The sequence below is a fragment of the Macrotis lagotis genome, chromosome 6 (genome assembly GCF_037893015.1).
Source record: "Macrotis lagotis isolate mMagLag1 chromosome 6, bilby.v1.9.chrom.fasta, whole genome shotgun sequence".
NCBI classification, from domain to species: domain Eukaryota; kingdom Metazoa; phylum Chordata; class Mammalia; order Peramelemorphia; family Peramelidae; genus Macrotis; species Macrotis lagotis.
Genome location: NC_133663.1, coordinates 30,687,839 through 30,705,006, shown reverse-complemented (window position 1 = coordinate 30,705,006; position 17,168 = coordinate 30,687,839). Strand labels below are relative to the sequence as shown.

Below are 17,168 nucleotides of genomic sequence, written 5' to 3'. Positions count from 1 at the left end.
AGAAAGTGAAGGCCACCTCGTTTGTCCTGTTTTAAAACCCCTTTGAGATGTTAATTATTTGTCATACTTATAAAATGGGCCTCTCATATCCTAGTTAAGAAGAGTTGAAATTAAGACTAGGAAATCTGCTTGGCTATAAAAGGTATCCTTCAAATAGTGTGTTATCTTTATACATAGAACACCACAAAATTCCAGATTTAAAACTTTTTTCATTCTATTCCTCAAACACTAATTAAACAATACTCCGACAGTCATATAGAACTGTTTTAATGATACTAAAATCACCCTCCCCCTGAAAAAAAAAAACAGCCAGTGGTATGAGGGCTATTATAAACATTTTATTTAAAGACAAAGTAAAAAAAAAAGGTGCACAAATACAGATTACAATATATTTGAGTATTCCACATGAAAGAAAACATGTAAATTGCATTAGTACTGAACGAGCAGAGTCCAGTCTTCACACAAATAAAATGAGGTCATTTCACAAACATGTCATGCTTACGAAAAATAAAATCGTATTTCCTAGAAACCCAAAATTCCAACTACTCTGACTGTCCAATGCCTTGATTTCCCTGCTGAATAATTTTGAGACAGCCTCTACACCAAAAGTTTAAAAAAAAAATTAGCATGGCACTTAAAAGATTGTGGAAAAATGAAAATAAGTAAAAACATATTTGCAATGGCAATCTGTATAAAATTTACACATCTTATTCATTTTTAAAAATTATATGAAAACCAAAGGCCACCCTGGAGGTAAAAGCCACATCATAGAAAAATGCATATCCCCTGGAGCACGACTGGTAGAAAACTGATCAGTTTTGTGCAGACATTTCAAAATGAAGACTAGTTACTCCTGGGTCCTGAAACAGAGTTTAGCTGATGAGGACGGTGTGAAATGCCCATCTGGCCCCAACACTTCTGCACTATTCAGAACAAGATGGTCATGGGTTAAAGACAAAGACAACCCAACAGACGGAGGAAGCACCATCACTTTGATTTCAAACTTCATCAACACCTTCTGACGAGAGTTCTCCATTGACGACCCAGGGAAAAGGAGGGAAATAAAAATTCAGAAAATGTATAGGAACAATTCCTTAAGTCATTCTGAATTTAGGACTACATCTTACTGCCTTCCCAGCATTAAATTTTTCATAAGTTTGGGAATGTAGAGGCAATTTCTATGCATAGGGTTATTCCAGCTTCCAAATTATTCTTTCAAAAATAAGGAAAGAATGATATTTGAGTCATTTATTCAGCCAATAAATTTTTCAAACATTAATATTTATTCAAAAATAGTTTAACGAGTCTACCTTCTTATTACTCTATTATTATATATGTTATCTACATAATAAGAGTTTATAAAATACAGAGTGAGCTGGAATAATGGCCAGTTTTCTCTAACATTTATTATAACCATTTTTCTTGGAGTTCATGGAAAATTCCATGGAGAAAAATCAGCAAATATTTATATGAGAATTTTCAAGAAAACTCAAATTAAATTGCCTCAGTTGGAAGATAACATCTCCTCTACACATCAAGTTATAAAGGATTTGTTTTTAAATGTGTGCAGTTAAATGTAATGCTTTTTCAAGTTTGGAAAGAGGGGCATTTCTCCTGGTTCTTCCAAAATAACCGTTGCTGAATCACAAGAAAGCAGCTGTGGAATTCTTCCCTTGGGGCAAAACAAATATTTTCTACCTTCTCCAACTTCAACCACTTTTCTAAAGACAATTTTTGTTCGCTCTCTCCTGATAATCTCCACCAGTAACCTGGCTTGGCAAATTTGCATCCTCATCAGCCAATGCCCCAGCGAAGTTATTTCTGACTATACGTCTCAGAGGGGCACCAGCTCTTCCCTAGGGATCCCCACAGGTTGAGCCTGAGAGCCCCCTCAACTGGCAGCTTCCTGGAGTGCATCAAGCATTCTCTAAAGTGGCAGGGTCTCCTCCAGTCAGAAGGAAGCAGCATCTTTCTCGTACCCACAGATTTAAGGACTATTGTAAAGTTACAAGTCTGACTATTTAGAACAAGACAGAAACATAAAACTGAACCCCCAGAGATAAAGAACAGGAAAATGTGTTTTGAAGCCATCTCCCTTCCTCCAAAATGAAACTTCACCACCGCTGTCAGCACCTGGTGACCAGGGAACTACAGGAGGTTTAGATGATGCTCCTTCACAGTGTGTCTTACTGCAGTCACCAGGTCCTCTTTCGAAGCAGGAACAAGGGTTTCTTTTAAAGGAACAGGAGCCCCAGCTCCCTGTGATCAAGCTAGACCAGAGCCCAAACTACGCAGGCTCCCCTTACGCTCCAGCAGCTGCCCGCTATGGAACAACTCCGTCCATCCTGATCCGAGTCTCCGGAATGTGTGTTCAGATTTTTTTCTTGCAGTTGAACTTAAAGATGATCATTTGGTCATTGCAATCAGGGATAAATGATACCGAGTGTGCCATAGATGACAAATTGAAAATGCTCAGCTTATTCTAGATGGGTGCATCCAAACTGGTAACTCGTTATCCATGCATTATGGGATGACACAGGCAGAAGGAATGAGGCCCCTCAGACACACTCTTCGGCAGACATTAGGAGGGGATTGATATACTCAAAGCCCTCAAATTCAGACTGGTCAATCTTCTTCACAATGTCACTGTGAAGAGAGGAAATCCATTACATATTTAATAATATTAAAGAAGGTGGTATCAGTGGTCATAAACTAAGTAAGGCAGCAAACTGGTTAATAAGGTCTATAAAAATGACAAATTAGGGAAAAAAACTACAAAAGGGAGGCTTTACAAAATGCACAGGCATCAGCTCAATGAGGCATCAAATAAAATAGTTTAAGGAATAGAAGTCATTTGAGTTAGAGATTCTTAACCTGGGATCTGTGAAATTGGAAGAAGTAAAAAAGAAAAGTCTTTTTTAATAGCCTAACTGAAATTTAGCATTCCCTTCTATTTTTAAGATTTAGAGAACAGGTCTATTAGCTGCAGCAAACTGGCAACAGGGTCCATCGCTCACAGAGACACAGACACACATACAGGCACACACACACACAGATACACACATGTATACAGACACAGACATACACACACACACAGTCAGATGGATTTTAAAAGAAAGGCAATATTCCACAGGCTTCTTTGTCCAGAGTTGGAGCCTAGTGCCCAGGCTGGCTTTCAAGCAAGGAAGACCAAAGGCTGAGACAGAAAAGCGTCACAATGGAGGCTTCTGCTCTAAGTGTGAAGCTCCAGATCCTTCTGGATCATTGTCCTTCCTAAACTCCCCAGGGCTGAAGATGACCTCTCCTCGTTAAGGGATAGGTGTCAATGAGTCTGGGAGGGGTCATGCATCGGGATGTGCCCTCCTAGGGCTGTGGCTCAGACAATTCCGAGGAGATAGGGTCCAGTGTTGTGAAAAGACCCCTCACAGGCTGCTGCTCCTGGGGACGCACTTGGTGGGGGATTAAGCACAAAAAGGACACCAGGACGACAGCCGGGATGGACTCTTTCAGGAGCCTGGGGCGGGAGGGAAGGGTTTAGGTCTGTCAGAAGCTCAAGGTGTGAGAGGCAGTGGCCCCGCTGGCCTCCACGGCTCCTAAGTGAGGGGATGCCGTGCTCAGGACGCCTCCGCCACAAGCTGCTCCAGTCAGAAGGAGTGGGGCTTGGGGTCGCAGGGCTGGGACATCAGGCATCTCAGGCACAAACAGTCACCGAACACCCTCCCCAAACTGCTTTTAACAACAATCACAAGAAGCTCCAGGCCAAAAACAATCAGAACATTGCCCCACTACTTACTCATCATCTGGAGTGAGCTGAACAGGTTCATTAGTGAACTGAGAATCAAAGTTGTCCAAACCAAACTCCCCCGAGATATTGGGCTTGAAGGGAGGCACCACCTGCTTCTGTTCCATCTACAAAGACATATTCAATGAGGACAACAGAGAAAAAACTTTTGACCTGAATCCTTACTTCGTCTCATGGTCAGACCTCAGGCCCGGCCTTGACCATGCTGACCAACTTGAGTCTCACAGTAGCCACAATTCTACATCCCCCAGAAAACTATATGATTCTGATCCATTTGCAGGCACAGTCACTCTGACACAATCCTGAATAGTCTCACACACACACATATATACTTTACATAGACACATTACCAAACATCTATACATATCTCACACACCCCTATGTCCTACTTATAGTAATACCCCAAGCCCCCAACTTCACCCCTGGCCTCTCTAGACGGGACACGAGCTCTGGAAGCTGCTCATCAGCCTCTGACTGACTGAATAATAAAACTTTCCCAGTAGAGCCAAGTGGGTCCTCAGAGAATGGACCCTGAGTCCGTCTATCCCAAGCCTCGACTGCTTCACGGATCGATCGGCCAGAGTCCGTGTTCCTCTGATGACACTCTGGGACCCTTTAGCCGGATCCCCTCCAGACTATAACCATTCCGGATTGGGGGCTGTGGGTGTACCCTTGCACCTATGCGCTGACCCTTCTAATGCTGGGTTGACAAGGGCCAGTGAAGAAGCCTAAAAGGCTCCTCAAGGGGTTGCTCCGGATCTCCACCAGTGGCCTGGCCCCGCTCTCCTGGTCGGGGAGCTGTGCACAGGATCACCCTGGATCAAGGGTCACCTCACTCTCTGCACTCTCTGCCTCCTCAACAGCCCAGCTCTTCTGATGGGGACCTCCTCCCTCCTCCCCTACTTTCCCCTTTCTGTCTTGTCTTGCCCCAGGACAGGGTCAACTCTGTGAAAGTCGGGACCATCTGTATGGTGCTTTATCCACCGATTCAGAGAGTCAGGCTATCAATAGCCACATACTATAGGGAAGAAGAGGATTTCCAGGAACAAGTGTGATGAAAAAACAAACCACCAAAAAGGAGGCTCCACATACCATGTCCCAATCCACATTGCGGAAGAAGGGGTGTCCCTGAATGTCAGCGAAGCCCGTTTGTGGATGGCAGCCTAAGCGTTCCTTTGGGTCCTAGGAGCGGAAGGACAGTCAGCTTATTAAATGAATGCCAAAAGGCGACTCAAAGGGTGTGTCTGCTATCCAGCTCTGCCACCCCTTCCCAAGCATCAGTCCTCTGGCCCAAAGCATCAGAGTGGCCCAGGCTTCTCGAACCCCAACATGGTCTAATCCTAACTCTACTCTAAGGCCCACTTTATCCTTCTGGACCATATCCCAGACCTCCACGTCCACTGGTCATTTTGGGAAGTCACAAGAAAACACCTTTTCTCTGAGTAGGTGATCTCCCTCACCCATCTCCTTGGGTCCGGGGCCCCTCACTACTGTGAAGGAGGATGTGTTCTCATTTTCTTTCTGGTGAAAGTCATTTTTACATTTGCATATTAACACCTCTCACCTTCACTCATCACTGTGTTAACAATTAAGTCTCAAGTCGAGCTATTTCCTCTCAAAGGTGTGCATCCCACTCAGTTCAGATGCTGCTGCTGTGGGGGATGTCAGCTTGGAGGAGGGCTCCACCACAGACCCCTCTGCCCACCCCCTTAAGCCCAGGGGAGGGACCCCAGGCCTCCAGCCTCCAGCTGCTTTTCAAGGGTCAGAGACAGCACTCATCTCCTAAGGGTTCCTAGCTCCCGGGACTTACCTCCCATTTCTTGAACAGCCCCCCACCCCGGCCCAGCTCTCTACCGAGCGTGGTTAATCCTCCTGTCCACCCTGGCTTCCTTAGGAGGAGATGCGCTCCCCCGTGACAGCTCCAGCGTTCTTCCCCATTTCTTCACAAGTGGACCCTGGCTAGCTAGCTCTGGGGAGTGGACAGTCTATAACCCGGGGACCTCCACCACAGACCCAGAGAAGGGAGTGTGGGGGGGGGCTGCTTAAGAAATGATATTTCCTGATCAACCCAGCTCATCTCCCCTCATCCACTGGGGAGAATGAAGGCAATGAATGAAAAGAAAAAGTTTTCTAACAATATGACTTCTGAATAGAATGAAAACGAGGAGATTTTTGCTGAGAATCTTAAGCTCCAGGACCCTTGGCTTGGAAAATCCATTCCCCAGAAGACCCCACCCCCACCCTCACCCCCAAACACTGATCTTACTTTATTAAGAAAACTCTTCAGAACGCTCGCAGCTTTGACAGAGAGGGAGCGGGGTATTCGTATTTGTTTTTCCAAAATAACTGGAAAGGAAAACAACGAAGAGATCACATGCCAATTTTAAAGCGCCATCTCTGCTGACTTCCAACCTCAGGTCTCCAGCTGGACGTCCAGGAGACTCCTAAACTATGTCCAAAAATGAACCTGACCTCTGCCCCCAGCGCCTACCTTCCCTCCTTCCCATATCCAAGCTGTTGCCATCTCTCTCCTCTGACGCTGCGCCCTTGGTGCAGGCCCTTGGCATCTCCCACCTGGGCCCCTGCACTAGCTGGGGGGGCTGTCCGCCTCTAGTCTCTCCCTGCTCCAGTCCGTCCATCATTCTGCCCCATGTCACCCCCAAACCTAAGCCTACCCAACAACTCCACCGGTGGTCACTGCCAGGATGCTGCCCAGCCCTCAAAGCCATTCTACCCTTCCTACACCTTCCTCTCAGGCACAGGCTCTCGCACCCATGGCTGAGCCCCTCGGTCTTTCAGCTTGGGCACCTCCTCAGCTGACCCCCTGCTGCAATAGTGCTTGCCCCCCTCTGCCTATTTCTACCTCCCTGGCTGCTGGTAAATCCCAACGAGGACCCCTCCTTCTCAGGAGGCTTTCCCAGGCCTTCCCTCCGGGCATGGTCTCCCCGGGCACTGCCTACAGCTCCTGCCTAGTCTGGCGAGCCCTCGCCACAGATCGTCAGCTCCTCACAGGACGGGACTGGTTTTGGCCTGTGGCCTGCCCACGCGGGAGCCTACTATACGCTACGGCACTAAGTCTCAAAAGGTCACAAATGAAACTTCATCTTGTCCTCGTTAGGGGCCCGGGGACTGCCTAACCTCTCCGTCCCCCACGTCCCCTCCCATGCCCCTCTTCCTCTGGGGCTCCTCTGTAAGCTCATACTACTTGGGGCATCTCTGGCCACTCAATTCTCTCCCCGGGACACAGTCCGAGCGACACTGAAATGCTCCATGGTTCTTTTGGGCGAGCAGACCAAAACGGCTTGTCCCTGCCGCGAGGGAGGAGAGGGACGCCAAGCCGCAGAGCACGCGGCCACCAGACTACACCTGGGCCGGGGCAGCCTCCCCGCCTCACTTCTTTTGTATCCACAGCAGCCGCCAGGACCGCTGGCTAATCACCTTGAAAGAGATAATCCTCGGTGTTCTGGTCAGGATTGTCCGAGCTGCCCACAATGTCAAAGGGAGACCGTCCCGCCATCATCTCAAACATCAGCACACCCAGTGCCCACCAATCCACACTGAAACCTTCCAAAAAAGAGTGAGTATCAGAGGAAAAAGCCAAAGCAGCCGTCATTCCTTAAAGTCTCTGTTACCTAATAAATGGAAGTGCTAAGTACTAGGTGGCCTTCTGTGCATTCCAACCCTCACATGAAGCCACGGGGAAGTCTGACTAAATCAAGTGAAAAGATGCATTCCTGAAAATTTAGAAAACGAACCTTAGTTCAGATCCTAAGAACATGAAAACTTTATTTAATTCAGTTTTCCCTTGCCATCTGAGAGGCAGTCACCTGGACAGAGCCATTAGCTACACACAGACAAGTACACACGACCAATCTTTTCCTTCATAGCAGAGATGTCTCTGATCAATCTTCCCGCTAATGACGGGACACCCTGATGCCGCCAATCTCCCCTTCTGGGTCTTTAGCTAAGGTAGATCAAAGAAGCTTGCTACCATTCCCACCCCTTCTCATTCCTAATACAGTAAAGGGCTGGGGATGTTATGCATTCTCTATATACGTTTTTTTTTTCTAATAAAGTCAATATTAAAACTGTAAAACTCTTAAGGTAAATGCCCCAGAGGTAATGAATGTTTTTTAAATGGAATCAAGAGTTAGCCCATCCACGGTATAGGCAAAAATAAATAAATAAAGCAACGGTTTATTACCATAATCTTCTCCTCGTAAAATCTCAGGAGCAATATAATTTGGAGTACCACAGAAAGTACTGGTTGTGTCTCCTGGCCTTAGTCCTTCCTTTAAAAAAAGAGGAAAATGATGTCACAGGAGCCCTGGGTTTTGCTTTCAAACCGCAGCCCGGTCTCAACACGCCAGGTCCAGCACCAATCCTAAGGGTCAATTTAAAAGTCGACCGACCGCTCCAGACTCGGGGTGATTCACTCCTCTCTGCTCACCCAGGCTGGCCCACTCGCTGCCCCCATTCCAACCCTCCACTTTCCACTTTTTAAAAATGTCCACAGTGTCTTTCATATATACAGAGTTCAAAGAACATCCATCTTCACTATTTTCTGTTTAGAAATTGGTCTGTTATGACAAAAACTACCTTCCAAAAAGATCTGACCCCAATTTCAAATGATACTCAAAAATGACATCCCACTAACACCGAGTTTTAAAACTCCACACCCACGTGAGGGCTTTTCATTGGGTCCCGGAACGCCTAGGCGCTGCATCGCCTTGTCCGCAGCCCTCGCAGCTCTCCAGGAGGTTGGCCGTGAAGCCTTCATCACCTCCGGCGTGAGCACAAACCACCCAGGGGGAGGCATGACGAGAGCATGTCTGAGAGGAGAGTCACAACTGTTCGTGAAACGTTTCCTGCGTCAACTCAAAGCAGAGCAGAGGCCCTCCAGCCACCGGCCCCATCTCCACCAGCCGGTGGAAACCTGAACAAAGTCACAGGGAATGCTTCTGGAAGCAAACTGTGAAAGTACTTCACAAAGTGTCTCTGATTTCCAAAAAGCCTGTTACAAGAAAAAGAACTCCATCCAACGTTCCCAAGTAGCCACAGGCATCAAGCGGCTCCCTCCCTCAAATCTTTAGAATGGAGCATTTGTTTGGGGTGCTTTTCATTTTCCTGAAACTTTACTTAAGCCCACTGGACAGTGCCCCATGCTGACGCAGCCAGCCTCCCCAGCGTGGCATGGCCGGCCTCCCCAGCGTGGCGTGGCCGGCCTCCCCGGCATGAAAAAAGGACCAGCTTCAGATTCCATGAGGTCAGGTTTTAGAATCTAAAGGGAACTCTTTTTCACAAGGAGCAAGAAAATAAAAATATTTTTTCATCCAGGTCATCTGAAGGTCACCAAATTTCTCCACAGCACCAGATAAATGAAAACAAACAAAAAAATCCTCTTCTGAATAAAGCAAAAACAAAAAGAAGCTTTAAGAGGTCCCTTTATTCTTATAATATCTCTTCTTAAAGAAATGGTATTTTGGGGCGGCTAGGTGATACAGTGGCTAGAGCATGACCCTGGAGTCAGGAAGACCTGAGTTCAAATCTGACCTCAGACACTTAATAATTACTTAACTGTGTGACCTTGGGCAAGTCACTTTAAACCCAATGCCTTGCAAAAATTAAAAAAAGAAATGATATTTAAACCATCCTGAGAAATACGTGTTTAACATTTTAAAAACTCTAAACCTAAAATCCCCCAAAAGAACATTTCCCAACACACAACGCATACAGAAAAGAGGATTCTCCACAAAACAGTGAATCTCCATTTCATGTTACTTCCTTTAGTAAAGAAGTATATGACTGGGGCGGCTAGGTGGTGCAGTGGATAGAGCCCTGGCCCTGGAGTCAGGAGGACCTGAGTTCAAATCCGGCCTCAGACACTTGATAATCACCTAGCTATGTGGCCTTGGGCAAGCCAATTAACCCCACTGCCTTGCATATATATACATATATATATATATATATATATATATATGTATGTATGCCAGATTATATTCCTGTTTGTCTAAGTCTGAATGTCCACCTGCAGCAGGGCCAGGCGAGGTTTGAAGGGCACAAAAGGATTCAAAAGGCTCTGAGAGAAATTGCCAGAAGGAAAAACAGCTTCTCTCCAAAGAGTTGGGAAATACACGGGGAGAGGCTGGAATGAGAGCAGAGAAAGGGCCCAACATCCTCTCACGGCCACCACCGGTGGGGGACTCACAACCGTCAGTCCTTAAATGAAGTCCCCCAGGCTAGGAGGTGCGATGGTTGGCACTGAGCTCTGCCACAAAGATGACCCACGTGCTCCTGACCCTCCTCACCCAGCCAAGATCACCGTGCGGAGCCCCTCGAACAAGGCAACTGACAGTCGACCTTTGCTGTGGCTGAAGAGAGGAGACCCTCCCTCTAAGGGAAATCTTCTCAAAGTGAAAGGCAAGGATCCCCCCCCTTGGGACACCTCAAGCTCCACGGGGACTCGTAGCTCCTGCATCTCTGGGGGGTGACCAGTGAAGCTTCCCAGGACCTTGTTACCCTCAAAGAGGCTCAGAACAAGGCTCACCACGGAGGTTCAGAAAAAGAAACAGAACTGAACTGCAATGTTTTGGAATGCTAGGGAGAGAGCAGCCCCCCCCCAACTCTTCCCCATCTCCTCCTTCTCCTAGGTTTCCCATTCCTTCCCCCTTCCTGCCTTTCCCTCCCGCTCAGGTCTCCCCCTCCTCTTCCTCTGGGCCACAGCCCCTCTGCCTCACCTTACACATCCCATAGTCAGTGAGCTTAATGTGTCCTTCAGAATCCAGTAACACATTGTCCAGCTTCAGGTCCCGATAGATGATTCCTCGTTCGTGAAGGTAATTGAGAGCTAGACTTATTTCTGCAGAATAAAATCTAGAATGAGATAAAAAGGTCAGACAGTTTGCTTTAAAGGAAGTATAGGCTAGACCTTAAATCACACAACCACCCAATGGGTGAAGGCACGCCTCTGGAAAGGTTTTACAGATGTAAAAAACTCTCAAATCACATCAAAGTTCTTTTTCTCTGGCTAGGAGTCGCAGCTACTACAACAGTCCTTTGTGACCCAGCAGCAGACCCAGCTTATAAGTGCCCGGACGACAGTAAAATCCTGATTTTTCATTAAAGTACCATATTTCACAGGAATCTTTTCATACCCCAAACAGTCTAACAGATGACCTAAAACAATGAAACCTCCAACAAAAATCTGTTGCTCAACCTGGACTCTCAGAATGAGGAGGGAAAGAAAACATTTCTGCCATGAGGGAATGGATGGTCCCCATGCCTAGAGCGCTCCTCAGCACGACTCGGAGGCTGTATTCCTGGTGCCCTGAGGCTGGAACTAGCTCTGGCAGCCTGGCCTCATGCAGAAAGGCTCAGCGTCAGAGAGGTGAGGGTTGTGGAGTTTAAAACTCCAAACTATTTTCAATAATCAATAGTCTAGTGGCCCAGACGTCCTGCTCATAGAATATGACAGTGCCCGGCTGTCAGTTTTAAAAATAGAAGACACCGGGGTGGCTAGGTGACGGAGTGGATAGAGCACCGGCCCTGGAGTCAGGAGTACCTGAGTTCAAATACCCCTCAGACACTTAATATTAACCTGTGTGGCCTTGGGCAAGTCACTTAACCCCACTGCCTTGCAAAAAAAAAAAAAAAAAAAAAAAAAAGACACCCAAAAAGGCAAACATTTTGTACCACCTCCAGCCATCACTCCCAATAGAGGTGCTGGTGCTGTCCATAGCAAGCTGTGTGAACCACCCACCACGGAAGGAAGACAGGAGAGGCGTCAGGAGGGGTCCAGCCCAGAGATGTGTACTGGACAAATATTCAGATGTTGTGAATTAGGCCAAACAGCACATTCTTGTTCTAAACCTCTATACTAGATAAACTTCAAAGAGGAAACAAAGCCCCCAAAGCCGCTGCTGAGGCTATTTGTTTGCAGCATTCTCAGAAGAGACAGTCCTTCATCAGCCGACGGCCCTAAGTGACCCGGTCCATCAGGAGCCATGGCAACAATCCAAGACCATCCATCTCCTGGTCCTTACTGATGTCTTTTTTTTTTAACAGTTAATTGATTGTCCTATAATTGCCTAAGTCAAGGTTCTTTGTGTCTGAAGTTAGTTCAGAAGTTAAGTTTAGAAATCCAATTCTCTTGGTAATCACTGTTCTATTCTAGTCTTGAGGAAATCTGTCCCCCTAGCAGGGGGCTGGGGCTCCCCAGGGAGTCTGGAACACCACCCACCAAGTCTTGGAGGATGTCTGGTTTGTTATCCCCAGAAGTTAGTGGACTCTGCCAATGAAGAGTGCTAAGTCAGGGGAGGAGAAGAGGGGGTTGTTGCCAGCCCCTCATTCCACTGTCCCCCACGTCTCAGCTCTGGGACCAACATACCGATTTAGTCATTTATGAAGTTCAGCTTTTGTGTGTGTGTGTGTGTGTGTGTGTGTGTATGGTATATGTCATACTATATATATACATACACACACACACACACATATGTATATTCCCCTTCTTCAAGGATAGCCGTGCCTGAGCTTGGCTGAGGAAGCCAAGATCCTGTGGACTGGTAAATTCAGGCTTTGCTAAGAAGCTGATTGTGCTTGAAACCTTGTGCCTCGGTTTACCTTATTCTGACCATAACCTTGTGACATACGAGACATTCTCAGTTCAAACAAATCATCACAGTGGATAACAATTCAACAAATACAGCACTAATTAGAGACTATCTGTTTGGGTTTTACTTTTCTTGTGAAGAAAAAGGTACAGAAATTGTGGCTGATTTACAAGTGGGGAGAAATAACACAATTGATCCACTAATGGGAAGGAAGTGGTTTGTCCAAGATGAGGCCCTTCACACCAGTCAACCTACCGGGCATGTTCTTCTGGAAGTTTCCTCTGTCGCTGCATATGGAACATGAGGTCACCTCCATTTACATATTCGATCACAAAGAACAATCTGAAAAAGAAGAGCATCCCTCAAACTCTCAACTGTGACGCTACAGACAATAAAATAAAAACCAGCCAGCGCAGAGCCCTTTAGCCTGGTCTGCCCACATGGCGATGGCAAGGAGGAATGGGCGAGAAGAAGGGAACCAGGGCAAGAAGGGGCCTGGGGGCCTCTCTCTCAACGGACTCTCAATTTGGCCCAGAGAGAACTCTTGCCCATCCTTCTCCTGGCGGCGGCCTCCCATCGCCATGCCACCCAGTTCCAGCCACTTCTCAAGAGCGGCAGCACTCAACTCAGGAAGCAGGAGGTCTTCCCTAGACACTGACCACTCAGCACGGGTCTAACTTGTGTTTAAAAAGCTTCAAAAACCTGGTAGCCCTGAGGAAACGCCGCAGACCCCAGCAGCTCATCCAAAACAGAGGTGTGGTTTTGCTACGAATTCCATCTTTCCTCCGTCGTCAAGCCTGAGAGTGGGTGGCAAGTTTGGGAGCCCCAAGATCTTGTCCCCCCCATGAGAGTCAAAGCTCTAGGTGGGCAGGCTGGGGCTCCCGTTTGCTTCCGAACATGGCAGCAGGCGTAGCAAACAGACCACCAGCCCCTCCTGGTCACACCGCATCTGCCTCGATCCCAGAGGGCCCCAGCAGCACCTGCTCTGACCACAGCTGCTCCTCAGGCGGCCCCCCTTGAGTTCTGATACAGGGGTCCAGAGGCACAAAGCCCCCAGCAGGGGAGGCTCCTCATACAACAGGAGCCAGTGCCAGAGCTGCACCTGCCACCTGAGGTCAGTCAGGTGAATTCTGGAATGTGCCAGCAAGCCAGTCCACGAAGGTGCCGCAGCACGGGGGCTGGGGCCTGGCGATGCTTGCCCTGTGGCCCTCCTGCCCCACCTTGGCTCACGTACCTGCTTTCTGTCTGGAAGCAGGAGTGCAGGCCCACGAGGAAGGGGTGGTTGGAGGCCTGTTCGAAGACGTGCTTCTCCGTCTGCACCCAGTCGATGTCCTGTAAAGGAGCAAACCCCAGACCTTCGGTCTCACTCTCATCAACATTCTCAAAAGAAAAAAAGCAATTCTCATCTTGTTCAAGACGCAGGTGAGACAACAATCTTTAGTGATTCAACTCCCCACTGAGACCAGGTGCTGACAGCCAGGGGCCTCTGCCAAGAGGAGCTCAAGGGGGAAGCGTCTTGGAACCCCGGACATCCCAAGGAAAGGGAGCGGGGCAGAGCAAGCTCGGCCAGCAGCTCTGACCGGTCCACCTACACAAGGCCTGGGAAGCCACTCACCTCATCATCATTGACCAGCTCCTTCTTCACGACCTTCATGGCGTAGATACGCTCGGTTTTTTTCAGTCGCACCAGCAGCACTTTGGCGTAGCTCCCCCTCCCAATTACACGGAGCAGATCGAAATCTGGAAGACCCAAACTGGATGAAGCTTTGCCACTGTCCCGAGTATTCATTGCCTGTAATTGGGAATATCATGCTTAAAAAAAAATGCAATGGCTGGAGAGCCCCCTCAGAAACACCTCGGTAGAAAGACCCTCCTGAGGCCGGAGCCACTACATCCACCACCCTGAGGTTCAAGGATAAAGGACCAGCAAAGACAGAAGGAAGAGCGCCAATCTGGAAGCCATCTGTGGAGGAGCCAGACAGAGGCTTGCTGATCCTCGATCCCTTCAGATCATAGTTTTATTTTCCTATCACATTTTCATCTGGCCGGGCGATCCCTGGGGTGCTCGGGGTCTGGTGGAGAGGAGGGCAGCTCTCTCGGGAAAGGGCCGGCAGCTTCATCAGATGCAGCCCGGGCTCGAGCAGCCTCCCTGGGGCAGCCAGCAATTAGCCGGCTCTAACCACTTGAAACTGGGCAATTATTAGCAATTAGGGCCTTCGAGAAGGCAGCTTTTTGACCCGCTGGCAACAGAAACCTGAAAAGGTTAAGGAGGAAGTGGGTGCTAAGGAAATGAAACAGTATTGCCAGGAAATCACTTTTCACTTCTTTTTTAAGTTTCTATGTTAGCTTTTTAATAATAAACTAGATTAAAAAATATGTCCTAATGGACTCTTTCATCTCCCAACAGCACTTACCACAACACGACAGCTTTACCACATGAAATACAAATGTTAAGCTGAAATTGTTTTAGAAAAGGCTAGAATTTTTCTAAATCTGAGATACTTTTCTACAAACAGGAATTTGATTATTTATTTTTTTCCCAGTGAATAGAAAACCTAATATTATCTTAGCAAGGATCACTAGGCAACCATCTGATGCAAATTCATCAGAAAACGGGGATGTTTGCTATGGGGGGGGGGGGGGAGTCAGCCGACTTTGACTGGGATTGTCTGTCGGTACATACCCTTCTCCCCTTCCAGTTAAGTCATAATAAGAAAAAGGAGCACTGAAATAGAAGGGAGCAAAAAACAGGAAAACCCTCCCAAGCCCAAGGAATATCTGAACAAACTGTGAGATAAGAAGAACAGAAGTACCACAGACTTTGGAGCGCACCATGAGAAACGATAGCAAGGTGGCATTGGGGAAACCTGAGAAAGGAGAAGGGAACCCAAGCAAAAGTCACTAAAAAGTAGCGGAGGTTTGAATGATGCTGTGCCTGGGGGTCCCGGCTTGACCTCAGGGGCCTGCCGAGGGAAGCCTTCTCCCAGCAGGGAGCAGGCCGGGCCTACCCAAATGCTCCCAAGGATGGCTGCTTCCTATTTAACATATTCTTCTTCACTATGAGGCAAGTTTTCCTGGGAGACAGGGTCACTGAGAAATGACGGAAGCTCACTAAGTTTTAAAATGAGCTCAGGCAGGGGCAGCTAGGTGGCAGAGTGAATAAAGCACCGGCCCTGGAGTCAGGAGGACCTGAATTCAAATCTGACCTCAGAAACTTAATAATTGCCTAGCTGTGAGACCTTGGGCAAGCCACTTAACCCCATTGCCTTAAATTAAAAAAAAAAAAAAAAATGAGCACAGGCAGCTCCACCACCATCCTCCTGGAAGAAAATCCCCCACTGAAGGCAAGTAGAGAGCACTATAATTCTAGAGCTGAAAGTGTCCTCAGAAATGACCTACTCCACAGCCCTCGTGTGAGAGAGCATGAGAGCCCAGAAAGGAAGGGCCGGGCCCAGGTCCACAGGCCCCTCAGGAGAAACAGACTCAGCATCCCCACTTTCTGACCCCCAGCTCCTGTGCATCTCGGATGATGCCATGATCCGCCCTCAGGAAATCTATTGCTGGTCAACAGACGTGTCAGCTACAATGGGCCAAGTGATTTATTTACCTCCTTTTCTTCACCAACATGGTCCAAACTCTCATGACTTGAAGGGTTATATGGAATCACTAGAAGGAAAAAAGACAGCATAAAATTGGAGAGAGAAGGCAGTGAGTGACTGAAACATAAAGGACCCATCTCTCGAGATGTAACGAAGGCAGCCCTAATGCCCACTAGGTCGACCATCTCTCATTTCCACGTGCCTATCGGCCCGTGCCCTTCATCGACAGGGCTCGCTGCTGTGCTGACACCTCTCCGCCACAGCTTCTTGCCTTGTCATGATGATCATTTCCCCCTGCGTGGGTGAGGAACCAGGGAGCGGGCCTTCTATTCTGAGTCAGAATCTCACTAACAAAGAGGAACTGTCAGTTGGGGTGGGTGGAAATGATGGGGGCCTAACAGGAAGGAATGAGGATTCCAGGGACCCAAATTTTACAATGGAAGACAGTCCAGGAGGATGAGCTGGGGAGACCCCCCCCCCAAGATGGAAATTTTGAGCACACTCAGACAATTTCAGTGGGGAGGAGAAGGGAGTCTCCTGAGGATACAAGAAAGATTAAACCAATTTAGCTTCAAATAAGACACACGAGGAAGATGGAAGCAGGGATCCCCCAAAGTGGTGTTGGACACATTAGCTCATCCGAAGCTGGTCAATACCCAGTTTGTCTTTCGTGGATATTTGGGGGGGCAGGAGGGAGGGAATGGAGGATGAAAGGGGTCAGAGAGAAGCTAAAACTCCTTGGACTCCTCTGGGGACGGAGGGCACTGGGACACCCTAAGGAAGGAAGTCATCAAGCAGATAAGCTTTATCCCAACACCATCTGGAAGATGCTTCCCATCAGTCCAGAGCCACATCGGCCATCTCTGAACCATCACAAAAAGCAGCAGGAGGACCTAAAGGAAGAGTAGGGTGGGCACACCCAAGGTCACCAAACTGGACTGGGATTCCTTGAAAACTCCTAGCACCTCCAGCACAGGAAGTGAGGACCAGCTGCCACAGGGAGTCAGTGCGGTTTTGTCAAAAACAGATCATACCAGACCAACTCCACTTCCTCCTGCTGACGGTGCTGACAGATGGGTAGACAAAGGGACAAGATCTGTCACCTAGATGTAAACAAAAGCACCGAAGGAGGAAGGACATGTGGGGGCTTGACAAGAA

The 17,168-nt window shown here is 47.9% G+C and overlaps 1 protein-coding gene across 1 annotated transcript in view; it reads right to left on the bottom strand.

Annotated features, from left to right (window-relative positions):
* Positions 1-318: 318 nt before the first annotated feature.
* PRKCI (protein kinase C iota) overlaps positions 319-17,168 on the bottom strand; it is a 54,462-nt gene continuing 37,612 nt past the window's right edge. Inside the window, exons 8-18 of the mRNA XM_074190911.1 lie at positions 16,019-16,077; positions 14,027-14,203; positions 13,646-13,743; positions 12,667-12,753; positions 10,540-10,675; positions 8,007-8,094; positions 7,241-7,366; positions 6,069-6,148; positions 4,895-4,984; positions 3,794-3,909; positions 319-2,646 (exon numbers count right to left, since the gene is read on the bottom strand). Of these exons, the coding sequence (XP_074047012.1) occupies positions 2,559-2,646; positions 3,794-3,909; positions 4,895-4,984; positions 6,069-6,148; positions 7,241-7,366; positions 8,007-8,094; positions 10,540-10,675; positions 12,667-12,753; positions 13,646-13,743; positions 14,027-14,203; positions 16,019-16,077 (1,145 nt within the window). The 3' untranslated portion in view covers positions 319-2,558. The remainder of the gene's footprint in view (positions 2,647-3,793; positions 3,910-4,894; positions 4,985-6,068; positions 6,149-7,240; positions 7,367-8,006; positions 8,095-10,539; positions 10,676-12,666; positions 12,754-13,645; positions 13,744-14,026; positions 14,204-16,018; positions 16,078-17,168) is intronic.